The sequence below is a fragment of the Diceros bicornis genome, chromosome 7, assembly GCF_020826845.1.
Source record: "Diceros bicornis minor isolate mBicDic1 chromosome 7, mDicBic1.mat.cur, whole genome shotgun sequence".
NCBI classification, from domain to species: Eukaryota; Metazoa; Chordata; class Mammalia; order Perissodactyla; family Rhinocerotidae; genus Diceros; species Diceros bicornis.
The window spans coordinates 57,152,613-57,177,909 of record NC_080746.1 but is presented as its reverse complement, the minus strand read 5'-3'; the positions used below and the strand labels follow the sequence as shown (position 1 = coordinate 57,177,909).

General features: G+C 36.8%; 1 protein-coding gene across 2 annotated transcripts in view; it reads right to left on the bottom strand.

Moving 5' to 3' along the window:
- RAB6A (RAB6A, member RAS oncogene family) overlaps positions 1 to 25,297 on the bottom strand; it is an 80,829-nt gene that overhangs the window by 25,472 nt on the left and 30,060 nt on the right. The window contains exons 2-5 of one of the 2 annotated variants that reach the window (XM_058545640.1): positions 19,208 to 19,266; positions 4,210 to 4,263; positions 2,722 to 2,827; positions 623 to 734 (exon numbers count right to left, since the gene is read on the bottom strand). In XM_058545640.1, coding sequence (XP_058401623.1) covers positions 623 to 734; positions 2,722 to 2,827; positions 4,210 to 4,263; positions 19,208 to 19,266 — 331 coding nt within the window. Of the gene's footprint in view, positions 1 to 622; positions 735 to 2,549; positions 2,656 to 2,721; positions 2,828 to 4,209; positions 4,264 to 19,207; positions 19,267 to 25,297 lie in introns of both variants that reach the window. The other variant, XM_058545639.1, reaches the window with a different exon arrangement.

Here is a 25,297-nt window from a genome sequence, read left to right as displayed (position 1 = left end):
GAATGCTGAAGGCAGATATTCAAGCCATGGGTTTTAAAGTGAATGTTAATACATTTTGCATCCTGTGACTTGAATATGGCTTTGCTCATTTGACTAAGGTATCACAATCAAGCTATTCAGTTCAACCACACAGTCTCGCTCAACCACACAATTAAAAAAAAAAAGAAAAGAAAAAAACTACACCACTGAATTATAATGAATATTTATAAGAAGACTACCAAGAGAGTGTGTATTCAATCATTATAAATAATCTTTAAAGATAGGATTTGTTTTTTAAAACATTTTGTTCTTTAAGTGAACATTGCTTATGTTTATGAGGCCTAAAAAATGCAAAATAGTTATCAGCTTCATGTATAAACAACCTTCTTTTTTTCCATATGTAAATAATCTTGCACAAGAGTTATTTACATATGTGGTCACACACACACAAAAAACTCATTTTCCTTTAAGGACTGAGTTTAATGTTTCCATTTATATTTCAGGTTCCCACACTAAAGAAAAGAGGGGTATAAACTTAAGGATTAATCATGTCTCCTCTCAAAACAATTCTTCAGTAACAAAACTAACAGGCTGCTTAACAAAGAAATCAAACATTCCATATACGTACAAAATCACTGCATACCTCTTGTCAGCAAGATCTGTTTTATTTCCTACTAGCATGATGATAACATCACTTCCTCTTTCTGTTCTGACATCATCAATCCATTTTGTAGTTTGCTGGAATGAATTAACATCTGGTATAGGAGGGTGGAAAGAGAGATTAGTGTTACGGCAAATGCCTCCCCAAGTGACGGACCAAAAAAAGAAAGAAAAAAAAAAAAAGCCCTGGAAGTTGGAAGGGGGCTGGCACATTAGGACCCACTTTTAATGTGCCTGCAACATAACTCCATTTTATCTGAGCGCAACTGTCAGTGATCTAAACAAAGCACAAGAATAAAATCCTTAAGGTTCCTTTTACAGTAGTTTAAAATATTTGAACATGACCAAATGAGTGCAATGTACTATACGTAATTGAAAAAAAAATTTTTTTAATGTCAGGACAGCTATGGCAGATAATATGGTGTCACATTGCCACAATGCTTTTTTTGATTACTTACACATACCAAACATGACAAAGAAAGCATCTCCAAAGTATGTCAGCCAGTAAGTCCCAACATATCCAGAAAATTTGTAAAGCCTTTATACAGCTTTCAACACCACTCTATTTGCATTGCTTATTCAGTTTGTGATCACTTTAACTTGAAGTTTATTAGTTTAATGCGCCAGAATCACTTGTAACAAAATCCATCCTTTCTAGAACTGGATTCTAAGTAGAGTACTCCAATACTTTTTACAGCAACAAAAGAAAAACAGTTTACTAATATTTTAACCACATGTACACAATTTTTAAAGAAAATACACCAGGTTTCACTTGATTTGGTTAAAGTAAGCACAAACATTTTAAAGCTGCAAAACTTGTCAATGCACAACAATGAACATACATTATTTTTAACAAGTAGCAACCGAAAGTAAAGCTTCAAGAAAAGAAAGCTGGCATACAGCACCTAACCAAAAAAAAAAAAAGAAAGAAAAATGTCTCTAAATGCAAACTTTAATTCTGCCATGGCAATTACTGTTAAGTAGATATAACTTTGGTTGAGCAGATATGAAAAAAAAAACCAGTATTATTAGCTCAAATCAATAGTTTATTTATATAACATGTTTTTACAGAAGTCCAAGATACAGTACTATCCTGGTTTCCCTATGAATTATGGACCACTATATAGAATGATGCTTAATATTGCCTAACATATAACATAAACCAATTTACGAAGACAATTTTAATCAGAGAGCCTTTCCCTGTCAGTCACCAATGCTCCATGGAAAATTCAGTCACTTAAAATGCCAAAGGCATTATTCAGTCTTTAGGAAAAAGAAAAAGAGATTACTTGTTTTAGTTTCCCATTTAAAATTTTCTCAGAGAGAAATGCAAGTGCAATTTGTTAGCAACCAAGTCAGTCAGTCACAGAATTCAGATATGATTTAAATGAAAATGATTAGTAGAAAATTGCACATTATGTTTTCTCTGCCTTCCTCTATAGACAGAGGATGGCTGGAAGGGGAAAGCAGAGAAAAGTTGGCTAGCGGAAGCTTTTAATAGCCTCAACAGAAGCCTTGGAGGATGTGGAAAACTTGGCAAGAGGCTTAAATGCAGATTATTTTATTTTAGAGAAATCTGAGATCAAGCTAAATGAAAAAGGAGACATTCTCCCAACCATAATTATGGTGTGTCTTGGGGATAACAGGATGCTAAGAAAGCCTTGGAGAGGATTCATAATAGGACCTGAAGGAAAATTTCCAGGGCAAAAAAACCTGGCACAGTAGAAATAAAGCATATTGTTACAAACACCAAAGCAGATATTTCTGACCTAGCTGGTCTGTGATAAGTTTTGCTATGATAAAACACATTTTTACATGCCAGTATGGAAAACAAGCACAAGACAAGAACATGCATGCAGCTAAGCTAAAGGTTGAAAGAAGATTAGAAATGCATAATTCCCCCCACTCACTTGTGATATCATAAACAACAACTGCCACAGTGGAGTCACGAATGTAGCTAGGAATCAAGCTCCTGAACCGCTCTTGACCTGCTGTGTCCCATAATTGCAATCGTACCTAACAACAAAATCAGTCAAACAAGCAAAAAAAATAAGAAAGGTCAACCCGTTGCAAAATACCTACTTGTGATATCGTAAACTACTACGGCTGCAGCAGAATCACGGATGTAACTGGGAATGAGGCTACGGAAACGTTCCTGACCCGCAGTATCCCACAGCTGCAGCCTGATCTGTGGGATGGGAAAAAATAAATAAAAAAAAAAAAAACCAAACTCATACTGAAAAGAAAAAGGAAATAATGTTTTTAAAAGGGGGAGGGTGGGAAGGAGGTAAAAAGGAGACTCATGCAAAAAGTTGCAGGTATGTGAGGAATGAAAATAACACAAAACTTCTTTGCTTTTTCAAAAGGGAGTAATATTAAAAATTTGCTTGCTCTGAAGGTACATGACAAAAATGGCAATGGGACAAATTTCACAGAATCAGAAATACAGCTTTCTTTTTTCCCCCTCCCTATAACCTCTCTGAATTCTATGCCTTCCAGATAGCAAAAAGCAGAATCTGTTGATGTCAAATAGCATAAAAGGGAAAAACGAAGGTAAATGTCAATGAGCAGTCCAGGCTATCACAGTAAAGGAATTAATGCCTCTCTGAAGCTAAAACGTCTCTTTTCTATTGAGTCCAGAATACTTAGAAATTGAGTCTCTGACTACTGTGCTTGTTTCTTCCACATATTTCTTCTCAGAACATTGTATATAATCTAATAAAAAAGGAGAAATATCTTTTTGCAACCCTACAACCCTAGTAAAGTTTTTTTACTTCCTTACTTTTTCACATCTACATTCAAGGAAGAAAAGCCTGAAAATAAGCATTAAGTTCTTTTACTATTATAAAATAGTTTCCAAGCTTTCAAATTTTAAGAAATGGCATGCTATATATTATAACATAAAAGAGAACATCCAGAGAAAAAACTCACACACCTCTAAGAAACAGCATTAGAGATGAAATAATGTTTTTTGGGTATAGGTCTCGAAATACTGCATTTAAGTCAGTCACTGTTTAAGTGACAGGAATCTCTTCAAGGGATAGTGGGCTAGAATACAGAATTTACAATGCACTTAAAGGGAGCATTCCAAAAGATGGAAGACAAAAATCCAACAAGTAAATACATGTCACTTTGGTATACATCATATTCTGACAAATAAAATCTTGACGTTCACGAATTGTGTGATATTCAAACGAAATCCTTCTGAATGCCTAAAGAGTGGCTAGCATTCCAAAGGTCTTTAATAGCTCTAATTTCTTCATGAAATATTCTCTTAATTATCTCAATGCTATTTTTTATCATTTTTCCAAATCAAGATGAAAAACTTTAACAAGCCTAGGGCCATCAGAGTTTTACAAATAATTAGGCTTTCACTCCCTTTTCGATTTCACTTGGGGATAAGAAGTCAGAATGCTAAGTACTACTCTGTAATAAGTTTTTCTTCTCAAAGCCTGTAAACTAACTTTGGCAATTTTGCTAAATTGTGGTGACAATCATTGACTATAGCTTTGATCATAGTTTTCTATCCTAGAGTGTTGTAGAAAATTGCACACTGAAAACATTACTCACTGTTCGATCCTCCAAGTACATTGTTTTTGATAAAAAGTCAATACCAATTGTTGCCTGTAAAACAAAGTTAAAAAATAATAACAGTTTAATGGCAGTCAGCAGTTTAGGGTTCAAATGGGAATTATGATTGTGGAAGAAATAATGAATAAACAAACAACATCAGAGCCAAGCAAGAATGAACAAAATTTTCCGTGATAATGGCTTCCATATTTAGGACTTGCTGTATATTGGGGATTCTTTTAAGCCCTTTACATAATCATCTCTAATCTTTACACATCTCTGCAAGGTAGCTATTATCATCCCTATTTTTCTCATTTTATAGACAACAATACTGAGGTTCAGAGAAGTAAAACAACTTGCCAAAGGACACAGAGCTTCTGCTGTGGAGTTGGGAGTAAAAGTCCAGCTCTTTCCAATATACATTGATATATACATTTTTAAATTTTTTAAATTGTGGTAAGTTACACAAACATAAAATTAACCATCTTAACCATTTTTTCAGAAGACTGCATTTTTAGAGCAGTTTCAGGTTCACAGCAACACTGAGAGAAAGGTACAAGAGATTTCTCATATACTCCTTGCCCCCACATATGCATAGCATCCCCTATTACCAACATTCCCTACTGGAGTGGTACATTTGTTACAACTGATAAACCTACATTGACATTGATACAGTTTTTTAAGATAGGTTTTATTTTTAAATTGTGGTAAAAAAATACGTATCATAAAATTTAACATTTTAACCATTTTTAGGTGTACAATTCAATGGCATTAATTACATTCACAATGATGTACAACTGTCAACACTACCTATTTCCAAAACTTTTTCATCACTCCAAACAGAAACTCTGTACCCATTAAGCAATAATATATTATAATGTATTGTCCTGCCTTCTATCCTTTTCAGTATATATCTAAGAGTGGAATGGCTGGGCCGTATGATAAGTCCATTTAATCTGGTAAGGAAATGCCAGACTGTTTTCCACAGTGGCTACACCATTTTAAATTCCCACTAGTGATGCGTGAAGGTTCCAATTTTTCTACATCCTTGCCAACATTTGTTATTTTCCCTTTTTTATATATAATAGCCATCCTAGTAGATGAGAAGTGGCATCTTATTGTAGTTTTGATTTGCAGTTCTCTAATGACTAATGACGTAGAACATCTTTTCACGTGCTTATTGGCCATTTTTGTATTTCCTCTCTGGAGAAATGTCTATTCGAGTCCTTTGCCCATTTTTAAATAGAGTTTGTCGTTTTGTTATTGATTTGTAGGAGTTCTTTATACATTCTGGATATTAAACTCTTACCAGACACGTAACTTTCAAATATTTCCTCTCATTCTATAGGTTGGGCCTGGCATCTTTATTGAAAATCAATTTCAACAGACATGGCTTTATTTATGGACTCTCAATTCTATTCCATTGGTCTGTATGTCTATCCTTGTGCCAGTACCACATTGCTTTGATTATTGTAACTTTGTAGTAAGTTCTGAAATAGGAAAGTGTGAGTCATCCAACTTTATTTTTCTTTTTCAAAACTGTTTTGGCTATTGCAAATCAGGATGGGCTCTTTCATTTCTACAAAAATGGCAGTAGGAATTTTGATAGAGATTGCACTAAATCTGTAGATTGCTTTGAGTAGTTAGTATTGACATCTTAACAATATCAAGTCTTCCAATCCATTTACCTGGGATGTCTGTCCACTATTTAGGTCTTCTTCAATTTTTTTTGAGCAGTGTTTTTGTAGATTTCAGTTTCACACAGACTTTTATAAAAAAACAGAAGGACACTTCCTCCTTTATCCCAAACTATGTAACTATGTATTTCAATTACATCTCTAAATTTATGGCTTAAATACATCAACCTAAGTACTAATTCCATCTTATGACATTTAATCTGATAATGTATATCCCATTCTGCCACAGGGTGAGATAATGGGTTTATAAACTTGAATTACTGTGCAAGAGCATCTAATTGACAAACCTGAGGAATGTACAGGAATGGGATATGGATACCTTTAAGAAATGTCACCAGTAGAACCTCATTTACTCAGACAGTGTGGCAGAGGCAGCTAATTGCCTACATAAATATCCATCTTCCCTTTCTTCCTTACTAAGACAATCAAACATTTATTTAAATCCATACTTTTCCCATTAAAAAGACTACATTTTCCAGTGTTCTTTGAGCTCTAAATAAATGGGGTTGACTCAGGTGAAAGGTGCACTCTTGGTTTTTTCCCTTTCCTCCTCCTTCCTGCCTGGACTGTGGATACCAGGGCTGGAACTCCAGGAATCATTTAGTTAGCATGAGACAATCTTCAACATGGAAGTCATACATCTGATCTGGTTAAACAGAAAGTCAGAAGGAGTTGTGGTCCTGGATGACCATGGAGCTGCCACACAAGCCTGTACTACCCCAACTCTAGACTTCCTTCACATGAAAAAAAAGATTCTCACGTCCCTTATTAATATTATTTTGTGTTTGTTATAAACAGCCAAAAATAAATTTTAGTGGTTATAAACAGAAAGAAGCATTTTCAGAAGTCACAGCCAACACATATAAATGTTTTTAAAATTAGTACAAAGTCAGACTTCATGATAAAATGTACAACAGTTCCCTCCTTCCACTACGCTATCCTAGTTTTGAGGCATCATTTATACCACTGAACTCATAAAGATCAAAATTAACCTGAAAAACATAGCCTGTTGCTGTTCTTCTTTTCACTTAATTTTATTCCAAGCAGAGATACTATGCAAAGAAGTCAACCATCCACAAGAATTAAGCCAACAGCAGGAAGAACAGAAAAATGGCTAGGAAACTAAGTATTATCAGCTATTCTAACATCTTGAATGCTACTGATGTGGAACTAATTCAAACCTTCATAAAAAATAGATGAGACATTAATGCTGCATCTTGCTCATCTCCTTTATGGAAACGCAGAAGGCAATAATTATAGAAGAAAGCAAAGGTTAGAGAAAATTCTCCCATGTATCTTAATTTACAGCTTCACATTATTTTAAGTGTTAATTAATTCATTGGTATGGGGAGGTCTACTCTGCAAAAAAAACAAATTAAGTAATTTTACTGTGGGATCTCACAACTCAAGATTGAACAATGGCTTATCCAAATATATCAGTGTCAAGATAATGACAGCTTTGGTTTTGGACGCTCCCCACTCAGAATGGTGCTTATTTGCCCTAACAGCAATTTTATAAAATTGCAGATGTAAACTACTATTCTGCCCGACTTCCTAAATAGTGGTTTTTTACCTGTCCTGATGCCAGACAGCCAGAGACCCATAAACATCATGATTTTCCATAAGGGACATGATTTTTCTAACATAAAAGTAATCAGGTAAGGAAAACAAGTTTTCTTCTGTACCAAAGCAATGATAATCAGCCTCCTTCTGTGGTCCAAACATACATAAAGTTCTGTTGCCTGGCTGCTCCTTTCTCTCGCAAGAAAAAATAGAGAAATACTAAGAGTCAAAAAAGGCAAGTACGGGGCTGGCCCGGTGGCATAGTGGTTAAGTTCACATGTTCTGCTTTGGTGGCCCTGGGGTTCACGGGTTCGGATCCCAGGCACAGACCTACACTCTGCTCATCAAGCCATGCTGTGGTGGCATCCCACATACAAAACAGAGGAAGACTGGCACAGATGTTAGCTCAACGACAATCTTCCTCACTAAAAAAAGGGCAAAGACTAGAATAAAGGAAGAAAAGAGTGGACAAGTTAAAGAAAAGTCTAAAATTGAATAACAAGAGATAAATAAAAAGAATGAAGAAAGGCAAAGGACCCTAGAAAGAGAATGCTGATATGGATTCCATTTTAGAAGGGTAACCATCCCATTAATAAATATGTTTATTGTATGTATGTTTATATATGTATGTATGTGAAAAAAAAATATATACATAGTTTTCCCCTAGATATCTTTGTGCCACATTACTTAGAATAGAAATTAGGTAGAGTCTGTGGATTTTAAAAATGAGTCATTATACTGGGCATAAAATTTTAGTTATGCAAGATGAATAAGTTCTAGAGATCTGTTGCAAAACATTTGCATACAGATAACAATACTGTACTATACACTTAAAAATCTGATAAGAATGTGGATCTCATAAGAGCTCTTACCATAATTAAAAAAAAAATATGCCCCCCACCCCGCCCATAAAATGAAAATACTTCTGGGAGGAGCAAAAAAAAAATAAAAATAAAAAGTTATTAAAAATTAAAGAAAATTAAAAAACAAGAAATCAAACGCTGCATCAGAAAAACAGTCCATCCAGTTGGGGATTTTATTTCTATTGGTAGCAAACTAGAATTTTGAGTAGAACAATCTACAGCTTTAACTTAAAGAAGTTAAGGATGTATTTGATCATGACCATCTTTCTGGGCAAGTTCATTAAAGTGTCTAAAACCCACTATTTTATATATGCCAACCTGAACATATGTTTACTGTCAATTTGTAACAGCCTTTATAGAAATCCTCTAAATTCAAAGTAATCTCAAAGGTTATTCTGAGCAATATAATCTTCCTCAAATAAAAGAATGAATCTACCTCAACTGTGGGAATCTCTCTTGAGCTTGTTTATAGTAGGTTGAACCATATAAAATTCCCAATATTCTATCATTTCTGATTCATGAAAATAGCAATAATGGTTCATATACTTGAAACTGTTGGAAAAATCTGTGGGTTTATAATTGGAAAAAGAAAAAGAAATGGTGAAAAACAAGAGCAACTTACAAGAATCACTTTCAGACTCTCTAGCTAGAAAGAACAGTTTCCCACGTAACAGTTTTTTTGCTTCACTTTGAAATAAAGCCTAAATTTTGGTCAGTTAAGGACTCTTCTGGCCAACCAGTTTCTTCTTTTTTAAAATGAAAGCAATTCAGTGCAAAGGAATCACATATAGAGCATGAATTACGAATTACATAAAATTCATTTTTTTGTGTGAAATAAAACTTAAACTAAGTTTCAGATATACATACATTACATATGACTCACATATGCCACATAAATTTTTAGCAATGAGACTAGCTCTTTAATTATTCATTTCAGAAGTTGTGTGTGTGTGCTGGGGTGGGGGTAGGGAATTCACTGAAGAACTCTTCACCTGATAACTAAGTTGGCAGCTAACCACACACAGTCAATCCTTCATATTCAAAGATAATACCTGATATACTGTCAAGCCAATTTCCTTAAGTAAGGATGTAGGGTGCTGTATCATCCAAATTTTCTTGTTAGAGCTAAACTAAGAAAATATCTAGGACTGTACCTAATTCTTACAAAAACTTGTAGCTCATATTATTAATTAGCGTCTTCGATTAATGCCAAAGTACAATGATATTTTGGCTTCATTAGCTACAACTTTTTCACAAAGAATAAATCATTCTGTATGTGTCAAATTCTATATAACTTCACCCCATCAACATCACTGACCTTACAGATGTCTGACTAAACAGCAGCAGTAGTCTCAGTGCATGAAAAAATAGCAACAGCATTTTCAGGTATGCCTCCTTAATTTCAGAGAACTTGGGTATAACAAAACACTTCAGAAACACCCAGAGAACTCTAAATACAGGCTCTAGCTCATAATTCTTTATCCTAAGACTCTGACCCTAGTTCAGACTTTTTAGCCTATGGTATTTGGTTCTACTCCCAAAGATTCGAGCTTACACTCTCAGGAATTTTCCACATATGGCTCAATGACATCAATACTTTTTTCAGTCCCTGCGACCGGTATTTGTAGCTTCTCTGCTGAGAAGAAATAGAAACATTGCTCAGAATTAAAATACTGTATACAGAGAAGGTCATCTAGGTGAAGCCTATAAGCTGTAGAGTTGCAGGGACCTAGAAAATTGGGGATACCTGATCTAAAGGGGTCCAGAAGAAACTGAAGCACACTTGGCTGACTGAACTATTTTTCTCTAAACTTGCGTTTTTCATGTCTTAAGAGGTGGCTAAACCATTTCTGAAATATTCAAAAGAATGATAATAAAATATATACAGTACATAACATATTCATTAGCTTTTTAAGAAGTGACTTTCCCTAAATGTTAGATTTATATTTTAGTCATCTCTGTTCCCTGATTTTGATGGTTTTTAATAAAAGGCTTAATTAAAAACAAATTCCTTTTGGGATGATGGAAATGTTCTTAATCTTGATTCTACAGGTAGTTTCATAGGTATATACATCTGTCAACACTTATCAAAATGTAAAGAATTAATAATCCTTTACTATTATCTCATTTTAAGAGTTCTTTTTAGGTAACAGTCCTTTGTCATATGTGTCTTTTGCAAATATTTTATCGCAGTCTTGTCTTTTCATTTTTTTGACATTGTCTTTTGCAGAGCAAAAGTTTTCAATTTTAATGAAGTTCAGCTTATCAATTGTTTCTTTTATGGACTGTGCCTTTGTTGTTGTATGCTCAAGTCACTGCCATATCCAAGGTCATCTAGGTTTCTCCAATGTTATCTTCTAGGAGTTATATACTTTCACATTTTACATTTAGGTCTGTCATCCATTTTGAGTTAATTTTTGTGAAAGGTATAACCTCTGTGTCGAGATTCATTTCTTTGCATGTGGATGTCCAGTTGTTCCAGCACCACTGCTGAAGAGACTATCTCTGCTCCATTGTATTGCCTTTGTTCTTTGTCAAAGATCAGTTGACTACATTCATGTTGGTTTATTTCTGAACTCTCTACTCTGTTTGTGAAATAATAAGAAACATATAGATTGCTCTCTGCCTCCAATTCCTGACACAGGGCTCCTGAAACCTTTATAAATTCCTAAGTGATAAGAGCACTAGAAGCATCTCTTGTTCTAATATTTGGTCTTTGACCCCAGTCCCTGACACACAGCTCCTAAAACTCTTGTCAATTCCTAAGTGATAAGAGCTCTAGGAGCATCTTTTGTTCTAATGAGGCAACTCTGGATGCCTCCTGGATAGGGGTTAGTCACCAGAAAGACCAAGCTATGATTAGAAGCTTGGAATTTCCAACCCCACCCCTTACTCTCCAGAGAGGGGAGAGGGGCTGGAAGTGGACCTAATGATTGATCATGCCTCCGTGATGAAGCCTCCACAAAAACTCCATAAGTACAGGGTTCAGAGAGCTTCCAGGTTGTGGACACACCCATAAACAGGGAGGGAATGCACCTCAATTATACCGCGATAGAAGCTCTTGTACTCTTGACCCTCCTAGACCTCGCCTTATGTATCTCTTCATCAGGCTGTTCATCTGTATCCTTTATTACTCAAGGTAAACATAAGTGTTTCCTTGAGTTCTGTGAGCTGTTCTAGCAAATTATTGAATTGAAGGGGGAAGAGGTCATAGAAACCTTCAATTTGTAGCCAAATAGGACAGACATTGTGGGTAACCTGGGGTATCACTTGCAACTGGCATCTGAATTGGGGGGCAGTCTTGTGAGACTGTGGAATCCGATGCTATCACAATGGAGATAGTGTCAGAATTGAGTTAAATTGTAGGACACCCAGCTGGTGTCACAGAATTGCTTGGTGTGAGAAAACCCCACACACATCTGGTGTCAGGAATAATGTGACTGTGGTAGTAGTATGAGAGTAAAGTAGAAACACTTTACTTTGGAAAATGAGGTTTTTTTCAAACCCTGTTCCATTGATCTATTTGTCTATTCTTTTGCCAACACCACACTGTCTTGATTACTATTGCTTCATAGTGTGTCCTGAAGTTGGGTACCATCAGTCCTCTGACTTTGTTCTTCTCCTTCAATACTGTGTTGGCTATTCTAGGCCTTTTGCCTCTCCATATAAACTTTAGAATCAGCTTGTCAATATCCACAAAACAACACCTGGGATTTTGACTGGGATTGTGCTGAATCTATAGATCTAGTTGGGAACAAGTGACATCTTGACAATATTGAGTCTTCTTATTCATGAGCATGGAATATCTCTCCATTTAGTTCTTCTTTGATACCTTTCACCAGAGTTTTGTAGTTTTTGCCACATATAGATCTTGTACATATTTTGTTACATTTATGCCTAAGTATTTTATTTTGGGGGTTGCTGATGTAAATGATATTGTGTTTTTAATCTCAAATTCCACTTGCTCATTGCTAGTATAAAGGAAAGAACTGACTTGATATATTAACCTTGTATCCTACAACCTTGCTATAATCACTTACTAGTTCCAGGAGTTTTCTTGTTGATTTTTTTGGATTTTCTACAAAGACGATCATGTCATTTGCAAATAAAGACAATTTTATTTCTTCCTTCCCAATATGTATATTTTCTATTTCCTTTTTTCACCTTATCGCATTAGCAAGGACTTCCAATACGATGCTGAAAAGCAGTAGTGAGAGGGTACATCCGTGCCTTGTTCCTGATCTTAGTAGGAAAGCTTTGAGCTTCTTCTTTTTTTTTTTTTTTGTGAGGAAGATCAGCCCTGAGCTAACATCCATGCCAATCCTCCTCTTTTTGCTGAGGAAGACTGGCCCTGGGCTAACATCTGTGCCTATCTTCCTCCACTTTATATGCAACGCCACCACAGCATGGCCTGACAAGCGGTGCCTCGGTGCGCACCCGGGATCCGAACCCGGGCCGCCTCGGTGCGCACCCGGGATTCAAACCCGGGCCGCCAAGAGCGGAGCTCGCGCACTTAACCGCTACGCCACGGGGCCGGCCCCAGCTTTGAGCTTCTTATCACTAAGTATGATGTTAGCTACAGGTTCTTTTTAGATATTCTTTATCAAGTTGAGGAAGTTCTCCTCTATTCCTAGTTTTTATCATGAATGAGTGTTGTATTTTGTCAAATACTTTTTCTATATCTACTGATATGATCAATTTATGACTTTTTAAAATGTATAAAAATGTTTATGAAGAATTTTCAAGTAAAACAACAGAGATAATAATATAATGAATGCCATATATCTGTCCCCAAGTTTCCAGAATTATCAAACAAGAATACCCATCGAGATATCTGGGTTGAAAGCTTTCCACAAGGTGCAAAGGCTGTGAGATAAGAGTGGGCCTAACAAGTTTAAGGAACAGTAAGGAGGCTACTGCAGCTGGAGATTTGAGAATGAGAGGGAAAGTAGTAGAGATGAGATCACAAAGGTAATGAGGTAGGGAGGACAACAGGGTCTCAACAGGCTTGTTGTATGCGATTTGCTAGTATTTTGTTGAGGATGTTTGCATCGATGTTCATCAGTGATATTGGCCTGTAATTTTCTTTTTTTGTGTTGTCCTTGTCTGGTTTTGGTATCAGGGTAATGTCAGCTTCGTAGAATGAGTTAGGGAGCTTTCCCCCCTCCTCAATTTTTTGGAAGAGTTTGAGAAGGATAGGTATTAAGTCTTCTTTGAATGTTTGGTAGAATTCCCCAGGGAAGCCATCTGGTCCTGGACTTTTATTTTTGGGGAAGTTTGTGATTACTGTTTCGATCTCCTTACTGGTGACCGGTCTATTCAAATTCTCTACTTCTTCTTGATCCAGTTTTGGAAGGTTGTATGATTCTAAGAATTTATCCATTTCTTCCAGATTGTCGAATTGGTTGGCATATAGCTTTTCATAGTATTCTCTTATAATCTTTTGTATTTCCGAGGTGTCTGTTGTAACCTCTCCTCTTTCATTCCTGATTTTACTTATTTGTGCCTTCTCTCTTTTTTTCTTGGTGAGTCTAGCTAAAGATTTGTCAATTTTGTTGATCTTTTCAAAGAACCAGCTCTTGGTTTTATTAATTTTTTCTATTGTTTTTTTGGTCTCTATTTCATTTATTTCTGCTCTGATTTTTATTATTTCCCTTCTTCTACTGATTTTGGGCTTGGTTTGTTCTTCTTTTTCCAGTTCCTTTAGGTGCATTGTTAGATTGTTTATTTGAGATTTTTCTTGTTTGTTGAGATAGGCCTGTATCGCTATAAACTTCCCTCTTAGAACCGCTTTTGCTGTATCCCATAAAATCTGGCATGTCGTATTTTCATTTTCATTTGTCTCCAGGCATTTTTTGATTTCTTCTTTGATTTCTTCGTTAACCCAGTTGTTGTTCAGTAGCATTTTGTTTAATCTCCATGTATTTGTGGCTTTTCTGATTTTCTTCCTATAGCTGATTTCTAGTTTCATACCGTTGTGGTCAGAAAAGATGCTTGGTATTATTTCAAGCTTCTTAAATTTATGGAGACTTGTTTTGTGGCCTAATATGTGATCAATTCTGGAGAATGTTCCATGTGCATTTGAAAAGAACGTGTATTCTTCGGTTTTTGGATGGAATGCTCTGTATATATCTACTAGGTCCATCTGTTCTAGTGTGTCGTTTAAGGCCAATGTTTCCTTATTGATCTTCTGTTTGGATTATCTATCCGTTGGTGTAAGTGGAGTGTTAAAGTCCCCTACTATTATTGTGTTACTGTCTATTTCTGTTTTTATGTCTGTTAATAATTGCTTTATATATTTAGGTGCACCTACATTGGGTGCGTAGATATTTACAAGTGTTATATCCTCTTGTTGGATTGTTCCCTTGATCATTATGTAATGCCCTTCTTTGTCTCTTTTTAGTTTTTGTTTTAAAGTCTATTTTGTCTGATATGAGTATTTTGTCTCAAATCTCCTTCTGTTAATATTTCTAATTATATTTCTCATTTATTCTTGACGAAGTATAGGTCAAAATGTCATAGAATCCTAGACTTGGACAAAATCTCTGTTTTTGATATCATATCTAACCTCTTTTTTGTGTATTTGTATCCATTACGTTCTAATCATGGAAATACATAATTTTTTCTATTTGTGGTCTTCTCTTTTCCCCTTAAATCAGTCCCTTTAACATTTCTTGTAGCACTGGTTTCTTGGTGACAAACTCCCTTAATTTTTGCTTGTCTGGGAAATTTTTGATCTCTCCTTCCATTTTGAATGATAACCTTGCTGGGTAGAGTATTCTTGGCTGTAAGTTTTTTCCTTTTAGCACTTTAAATATATCGTGCCATTCTCTTCTAGCCTGTAAGGTTTCTGCTGAGAAGTCAGCTGATAGCCTTATGGGGTTTCCTTTGTATGTAACTTGACATTCTCTTGCGGCTTTTAGGATTCTCTCTTTATCTTTAATTCTGGACGTTTTGATTATGATGTGTCTTGGTGTGGGCCTCTTTGGGTTTATCTTGTTTGGGGCTCTCTGTGCTTCCTGTACCTGGATGTGTATTTCCTTCCTTAGGTTAGGGAAGTTTTCATCTATTATTTCTTGAAATAGGTTCTCTGACCCCTTGTCTCACTCTTCTCCTTCCGGGACACCTATAACACGGATGTTAGTGCGCTTGATGTTGTCCCAGAGGTCCCTTAGACTGTCCTCGCTCTTTTTAATTCTTTTCTCTTTTACCTGTTCAGCTTGGGTAATTTCTTCTAGTCTTTCGTCCAGCTCACAGATCCGTTCTTCTGTATCCTCTACTCTGTTTTTGAGTCCCTCTAATGAATTTTTCATTTCCAGTATTGTATTCTTCATTTTTGATTGGTTCTTTTTTATATCTTCCATTTCTTTGTTGACATTCTCACTGAGTTCATCTATTCTTCTCCCCATATCAGTGAGCATCCTTAACACTCTTAGTTTGAACTCTCTGTCGGGTAGGTTGCTCATTTCTGTTTCACTTAGTTCCTTTTCTGGGGTTTTGTCCTGTTCCCTTACTTGGAATGTATTCTTTTGCCTCCTCATTTTGCCTCTTTCCCTGTGCTTGTGTCTACGTATTAGGCAGGTCAGCTACGTCTCCTGCTCTTGGATAGATGACCTTATGTAAGTGATGCCTTAGGAGGCTTCCAGTGTGCTCCCCTCAGTTCTCAATGTTCCAGGGGTGACCCCTATGTGGGCTACGTGTGTCCTTCTGTTGTGGCCTGTTTGCTCTCCCTGTAGGCGCCCAGGGAGGCTGAGTTATGCTCCTGGCCAGCTGTTGTAATGCTCAGCTGCTTGTAGTTGTTGTGGGCCCTTCAGTCTCTTTATCAGGTGTGGGGAGCCCCAGCACAGTTGGCTGCAAGTTTTAATACCACATTTGTGTTGCAGTATTTCTTTTAAGTGAGTAGGCCCCCAGCGTGGCAGGTTGTTAGGCTTAGGGCCTTACAATTGCTATAAGCCTCTAGCCTATTAGGTCTCTTGTCAGCTTTCTGAGGATTGCAGCTGGGTGGGGCTGGCCTCAGGCACAGGTGCACCCAATCGTTTCAGGCTTTGGAAGGTGGGGCAAACCTCCTATGTGGGTCTTTGAGAAGCACAAGTCTTCTGCAGCTGACAAACCCTGCCGCCCACAGGTCCACACACACAGTCAACACAGTCCTGCCCCGTGTGAGCACCCCGACCTCCCCAAGCGGACCCAGACTCTCCACGGCGGGAGCCCCACACACTCCGACACTGCCCCACACTCTCCACCCGCTCCTTGTGCACACCCTGCCCTGCTCAAGTCGGCTCAGTTGCCAGGCTGCAGAGAATCCAGTCACCAATCTATGCAGGCCCACAATTTGCCTGAGGGCTTGTTGTTGGGTGGGGCCAGTCTCTAGGGTGGGCTGCCTGCCCTGGCTGAGCTGGATTAAATCGGTGCTCTAGTGGGTGGGGCAGACCCTGGGCTAGCAGGCCTCAGGGAGAACTCCAATGGCGTCTGTGTCAGCACGCCCAAACCAGGCCACAACAGTGGCCGCTGCCAATGTCCCAGTCCCTGGAGAGGTCTCACCCCTCACCGAGATGCACTCAGGGCCTATTAGGTGAGTCTCTTTTCACCACAGCACTGTGCACCTTCCTTTCTGGTGATTTTAGGATGCTTTCTGAAACGGGTGAGTTTGCGCGCAGGCCCTTTAAGAGCCAGTTTTAGTTTCTTTGTGAACCTGGTTTTCTGGGGGTACTCCCCAGTGTTTTAGTAGCAGCAAAGTCAGATATTATGCCGCTGGTCTCGATTGTGCTGGGTCCACAAAATGCCCACAGCGGGGGCGCTCCTCGGCTCAGGGCCCCGCGCCTCCAGGGAGGCTGCGTACCTGTGAGCTGTTCCTGGCGGCTGTGAAGCTGGCGGCTTGTGAAGGCGGCATTTTTCCTCTCCAGAAGGGAGTCTCTCCCTCTTCTACCTCAGTTAGGATTGTCCGTTGTTGCAGGTGTTCCTCTTATGCAGTTTTCAGTTCTGTCTCAGGGGTAATTTTTCCACGAGTAGTTGTAAATTGGCTGTGTCCACGGGAGGAGGTGAGTTCCGAGTCTGCTTACGCAGTCATCTTGACTCCGCCTCCCAGGATTGTTGTGTTTAATTCACAAAAGATATTAGTCTGTAGTTTTAACATTGATGTCTTTGGTTTGGGTATCAGAGTAATATTTACCTCATAGAATGAGTTGGGAAGTGTTCCCTCCTCTTCTATTTTTTGGAAGTCTATGAACTATTGGTGTCGATCTTTAAACATTTCATGGAATTGACCAGTGAAGCCATCTAGTCCTGGGATTTTCTTTGTGGAAGTTATTTGATCACTAATTCTACCTCTCTACTTATTATAGGTATATTTAAAATTTCTATTTCTTCTTGAATTAGTTTCAGCAGTTTGTATCTTTCTTGAAATTTGTCCATTTCATCAAGGTTATCTAACTTGTTGACATATAATTATTCAAAGTATTCCCTTATAATCCTTTTTATCTCTGTATAGTCAGTAGTAATATCCTCTCTTTCACTCCTGATTTTAGTAATTTGAGTCTACTCTCTTTTTTTTTTAATCAGTCTAGCTAAAGGTCTGTCAATTTTGTTGATCTTTTCTAAGGACCACTTTTGGTTTCATTAAATTTTCCCATTGTTTTTTTATTCTCTCTTTCATATATTTCTGCTCTAATCTTTACTTGCTTCTGAATTAAGCATGTCTTTATTTTCAGTTTTTTTGTTGCTTTGACATCTGGGTTCTTGCTGACACTGGAGGGACTGGCCTTCCCAGCATCTGCCAATTCTTAGAGACAGTAAACTTGCCCGTGACAGCATCTTTCCTAAGCAAACCAATCAATCCACAGCCCATACCCCAACCACCTCCTCTATCACACTCAGGGACACTATTCCCCTACCCTAATCATCCCAGAACCAGATAACAGACAACCAGGAACAGACTCTACACTCCAGAGCCCGCTGAAATCATTCAAACTAGGGAATCCTAAATCTGCTTACCTGGTCTCTCCCATCCTTCCCACAGAAACCACAATAAAGTTTCTTGCCCACATTTCCGGTTTCCCACCCCCTGCCTCCTGACCAACACTAGTGCTTCCCCATATGCCTCCCTCCCATGACATGGAATGTCCCCCTCCTCTCGGGATCTGTGAGTATAACAAACTATCTTTTTAATGGCAATCATCTCCTGATCTGTTGGCCTCACCATACCTGAGTAACAAAACCTATATTTTAAAAGTTTCTTCCTTCTGCTTGCTTTAGGTTTAGTTTGCTTTTCTTTTTCTAGTTTCTTAATGTAGAAGGTTAAATTATTGATGTACTTCTTTTCCTTATAGCACTGCTTTAGTTGTATCCCACAAGTTTTGGTATGTGGTATTTTCTTTTTTATTTGTCTCAAAGTATTTTTTAATTTCCTTTGTGATTTTGTAATTTCCTTGTGTGATGGGTCTTTGACCCATCAGTTATTTAGGAATACATTGTTTAATTTCCACATATTTGTGAATTTCCCAAATCTCCTTCTGTTAATATTTCTAATTATATTTCTCATTTATTCTTGACTGGAAGTATAGGTCAAAATGTCATAGAATCCTAGACTTGGACAAAATCTCTATAAGAGAATATCTACAACCACTCCTCTTCTATCCCAGTTGGTATCAGCGAAAATCTTTCAATAGACTTTGGAAGAGGAGATAAAGAAATCAAATGAAAAAGTTGAGGATCATGAGCAAAAATCCATTATACGTTGTATTTATAAGCATTTTACAGATTACAGAAAGTGTTTTTATATCCATGACTGCATGTAAATAAATGAATTTTTATAAAGACCTTGAATATTACTCGTAACACAATATAGAGACAACTAGTTAAGTTGGCAAAAACAAATACCTGATAAGTGTTGTCAAAACTGTCATACATGAATCTGGTGATCAAAGATGTCTTTCCAACTGAAATGAAAAGAAAAAGATTCACTCAGTTAACACATTACACTTGGTTCTCAAGCAATTCTTGTACAGAGAACTGCAATTAAATTCAATGGGAAATATCTGCAATGGTTCTACTAATAATAATTTAAAAACATATAGGGGCCAGCCCCATGGCCTAGTGGTTAAGTTCAGCACGCTCTGCTTCGGTGGCCTGGGTTCGGTTCCCAGGCGTGGACCTACACCACTCATCAATGGCCATGCTGTGGTGGAGACCCACATACAAAATAGAGGAAGACTGGCACAGATGTTAGCTTAGGGCAAATCTTCCTCAAGCAAAAAGAGGAAGATTGGCAACAGATGTTAGCTCAGGGTGAAACTTCCTCAGCAAAAAACAAAAAAACCATATAGCCCTGAGTTTGTTGAAATGTCTTTTTCTAATAACAGATAATCTCTCAAATTAGAGCACAGGTAAAGAGTATTTACTCAGTGAAGAGTTGAGGAAAATGAAGAGAAAAGATAGAGGAAAACAATCAATTATCTTGACATCTCTAATTCACAAAAGGCCAGGCAGATATTTACTTGGCCTCTAACAAAAAGAACTAGGATTAGACAGTGAGTTAACTTCCTGACCAGTAACCTGAGGAAACTGAGGTCCAGGTGCACTTCATTCAGCAAATCAAAACACAATTCCTGGGAGGCCGGGCCCATGGCATAGTGGTTAAGTGCTTGAGCTCCGCTGCTGGCGGCCTGGGTTCGGATCCTGGGCGCACATCCATGCACCGCTTGTCAGGCCATGCTGTGGCGGCATCCCATATAAAGTGGAGGAAGATAGACACAGATGTTAGCCCAGGGCCAGTCTTCCTCAGCAAAAAAAAAAAAAAAAAAAAAAAGAGGATTGCCATGGATGTTAGCTCAGGGCTGATCTTCCTCACAAAAAAAAAAAAAGAAAAAAACCCACAATCCCTGGGAGTATAAAGACTAAAGATAGAGAGTCCTAGGAGGGGTTGTAAGAACTAGACTGTTTAAGAGTGAGCACAAAGTGACACGGAAAACTGTTCTGAAACTTATTGCAGAATCAGATATTCTATTTCTCTGGCAGGGCAATCCCAAAGATTTATAATATACTTTTGTATTGGTATTGTTAGGTTAATCCATATGAAGTGCCACTAGGTCAAAAACCGTGGAATATTAGCAATATCTTTACCAACGGGCATACTCTCCAAGGGCAAGAATCATATCTAATTTTCCTATTTCTCCAGTAGCTTGGCCCAGACTCAATAAATACTAAATGAATATAAGAAACTATTAATTATATCAATTAGAAAAGAACTGGGTAAATAAACATCTCAAATGCAAAGTATTTACCCCAAAATGTAAATACCTTGGGGATGATAAAACACTATTTAGTCATTCATATTTTAGTATGAATTTAAGTAACTTGTGATTTCAACTCAATTTTTAGAGACCTCATCCTGGCCTCTACGTTATATCCTCTATTCATATGCCATATGAAAACCTGAGGAAAAAACCGGGCCAAAGAGGGAAGAATCGCACAAAATCACCTACTCCCAAATGTCTTATTCCAGATAGCCTAAATTAGGCAGGCTGAAGAGAAGAGCTATATCTAGTTTCCCTAGACCCCCATCAAAAGCAAACTGACGTTTGAGAAGAAGCCTCTTTATAGAGCAATGAGTCAACCTATGCACTTCTTCATTAGTAAACAGTACATACAGATTTTATTTTGTTTTGCAAAGTGCCCCCCTTTTTTACATTAAGGAGCAAAACGCATGTTGTAAAGCAGGTGGTACAGAAAAGATTAAAACTGCATATATCCTACCACCCATATATAACTGTTAAAACTTTGGTATATGTTTTTCCAAAATACTTTTTATATATAAGAATATGTACTTAAAGGCGAAACTCTAGACGATTCATAGTAAAGTTGGGAACTGTATTTATATATATATATATATATATACTACTATTATCTAACAGTGATCAGAACCTGTAAAAATTAAATCTGAAAATCTGAAGAGTTTTAGGTATTATGCATTTCACAGAGGGAAAAAATAGTGGTGGAGAAAAACAAAGGATCATATAAAATATATAATGAAGAAATACACAACAGCTTGTTTGCTAAAATAGTTTTTATTCAAAGGATTAAAAATTCATTAAGCATTTTAAACATGATTCTTCAATATAGAGTCCTTGTAAATTTATTGTTCTTGTGTACCCCAAAACCTCCTGTAGAATGGTATGCAAACTTATAATGATTTGCTTAATATCTGTTTTTCCTGATAGATTATAAGCTCCATATTTGTCTTGTTTATTCCACATCATCAGAACTTAACACAACGGTTGGCACCTCATACTAAGCAAACAACACATTTGTTGCATTGATACCCAATACTTTTTCAGAGGTAGTGAAAAAATATATATCCAGGGGTATTCAAAGTAAATCTTATTTTTAATTAAACAAAGAGATTTCATTATAAATACTTTCACTACAAAAGACAATAAAATTAATAATATACTTTATATTTTTAAAGATGTCCAATGAGAATGACTTCTGTTAAATAGAAGGACTACATATTAAGTCTCTATGGCTTGTAAAGCCAAGGTTATAGGTTTGCCTCCATGTACGATAATGCAAAAAAATTTAAACTTTTTTTTTTAGTGTCTGCCTCAGATCCTATACTGGGTGATTTATAGGACAATGATAATTTTGACATTAACTCTACAAGAGAGGAAATTTTATTTCCATTTTTCAAGAAAAGGTAACAAGCTCAGCAGTTTTTAGTAAACTGCCTAAGGTTAATCAGTTTGTTCTCTGCTAAAACATGATTCCATTCCATTTCTACCCAAAGAGGACGTTCTTCTCAATATACTACTTTCCTTTGTTATTTAAAAAAAAAAAAAAAAAATGTAACATGGTCATAATGGCAGAAGAGCTATGTTGCATTACCTACCCAGTCTCCAGGTTTTAAAGAATCTGAACAGACAGACCATAAGAAAATAAAAATTAGGGGGCTGGCCCTGTGGCCTAGTGGTTAAGTTTGGTATGCTCCGCTTCGGCGGCCAGGGTTCCCTGGCTTGGACCTATACCACTCGTCAGGGGCCATGCTGTGGTGGCAACCCACTCTCTTCATTGACAAAAGCAGCATCTAGAATAAAAGATCATATCCTAATTCTGGGAGTTTGCCTCTAAAACTGTAATAAGATCTAAGGCCTAAGTTTTATTTTACAGAAATATTTAAGATGAACTTAGTAAAGTGTATGTAAAATGTCCTTATTTTTTTTTAAAAAAGGGGATTTAAAAACTTTAATGAGGAGTCTCTATGAAGCAAGCAAAAATCAACAAGTCCTTTGAATATATAGTAAAAAAAGGCATTTATGCTTAGTCCAGAGCTTTTTTTTCACTATGTTATTTATACTATGCCAGACACTGCACAAATAGTTTTTGAGTACCATTTTTTCAACCTCACAGCCACTTACAGCCACTGTAGCTTTAAGAAGTAAGGGTACTCCACTTTTTAAGATATTCTTCCTTATGAAGAGCAGATCAGTTCCGAAAACCCATAACCTCGGTCTAAACATGAGAAAAGAACATCAGACAAATTCCAGTAGAGGAGCATCCTAAAAAATACCTGACCAGTACTCCTCAAACTCTCAAGGTCATTAAGATTGAAAGTCTGAGAAACTGTCAGAGCCAAGAGGAGCCTAAGGAGACATGAGAACTAAATGTAGTATATCTGATAAGATCCTGGAACAGAAAAAGAACATTAGGTAAAAGCAAGAAAATCTGAATAAGTATGGCTTTTACTTATAATGTATAATATTGGTTCATTAATTATGAAAAATGTACCATATTAATAAAAGATATCAATAACAGGAGAAACTGGGTATGGGTTTATGGGAACTCTCTGTACTATCTTCTCAGTTTTTCTATAAATCTATAACTATTCTAAAGAATAAAGCTTATTTAAAAATTGTTTTATTTAATATTTATATACCCTTAAACAAAATAAAGCAAACAAAAAAGGCAGATGGTGGTTTCCAGGGGCTAGCAGGCAAAGGTAGGAATCTTTTAGAGATGATAAAAATGTTCTTTATTTTGTGGTGATGGTTACACCGTCAAGACTCACTGAATTGTACACTTTAAATAGATGCAATTTACTGTCTATAAAATATTCCTCAATAAAACCGTTAAGGAAAAATAATCTGTCCCTTAATAAAACAAATCGCAAATGTTTCACTTAAGTGAAGTTTCAAGTGACCAGTAGTTAAACTTCTAAAAGACTCAACCTCTAGGACGCTGGTCTCCTATGAGTTCTGACTATAATACCACAGTAAGAAATACATTTTAAATTCCAACTCTGTACACAATTACATAACTGAAACAAAAGTTTTATGAAACAACTTGCTATGGACAATGCACTCTATTTTCTCTTCCACTGTTTTATAGGCTAATTGCTAAAATAGTTACCGACAGAATGATAAGATTTCTGGGATTGGCTTTAAAATATCCCTATGGACATCCCAGTCTATTTCCCAAACTCAAAGGAAAAGACGTCACTATTTCATCAAGTATGATGCTACCTGTAGGGTTTTTTTTGGGGGCGGGGGGGAGTTGGTTGGTAAATATCCTTTATTAGATTTACAATGTTCACTTCTATTCTTAATTAAAAGTTTGTAGCTAATTACAAACAGGTTTTGAATTTTGTGAAATGCCTTTCCTGCATCTATTAAAATGATTATATGGTTTTTCTCCTTTCTGTTAAATGCAGTGAATTAGAATGACTAACTTTCAAACGTTAAATCAATCTTGCTTATCTAACTCTGTTTTTAAAAAAATCTAACAAAATTATTACAGAAAAGGAAAATTATAGGTCAATATCACTCATGACCAAAGATGCAAAAGAATCTACGAAATTTTTAAGTTAATGAATAAATTAGTAAGGCCCTTGAATAAAAAGTCAATATACAAAAATCAATTGTAATTCTGTATTCTAGCAACAACTGGAAATTGAAATTTTAAAAAAATACTGTTTATGACAGTATCAAAAAAAGATACCTCAGTTATCTAACAAAAAATGTGCTAAAACTCTACAATGAAAATTGCAAAACACCGCTGAGAGAAATTAAGGAAGATCTTAAATACAGTCATGCATCGCTTAACGATGGGGATACATTTTGAGAAATGCATCATTAGGCAATTTCGTCATTGTGCAAACATCATAGAGTGTACTTACACAAACCTAGATGGTATAGCCTATTACACACCTAGGCTATATGGTACTAATCTTATGAGACCACCGTTGTATATGCGGTCCGTCGTTGACCGAAACATTGTTATGCAGTGCATGACTCTATATGAAAACTTATGAACTGCTTCATAACTCTGGGTCAGTTCTACTGGTCAGATAATACTAAAACAGACCAACTAGATATTTATATTTTCTAATTTTTTTTTTTTTTAAAGATTTTATTTATTTATTTTTCCCCCAACGCCCCAGTAGATAGCTGTCTGTCATAGCTGCACATCCTCCTAGTTGCTGTATGTGGGACCCGGCCTCAGCATGGCCGGAGAAGCGGTGCGTCGGTGCGATCCCGGGATCCGAATCCGGGCCGCCAGCAGCGGAGCGCGCACACTTAACCGCTAAGCCACGGGGCTGGCCCTATATTTTCTAATTTTTTCCCACAAAAATAAGCCACTATAAAAGATTAACGTGCTATGATAATAATAGCTCAAATCAGATGCTATGATTTTAGCAAAAGAGCTAAGTAAAAAAACACAATATCTGTAGTCACTATTCCATCATGGTAACAAAGACAGCTGAAAAAGGTACCTAGGGACCTCAGCAGAAAAGATCAGCTGCAAGCAAAACTCACTGCAATATCATATCCAAGATATCTCACGTAGGTGATGTAATTCTATAGCAAAACAGAAAATCAATTAAACCAAGCTAACACTACTTCGATGTAGCTAACCTAGTCAACAACACTCAAGTTCAATAAACCTAGCAGCCTTTCTCTAAAGACCTAAAGTGAA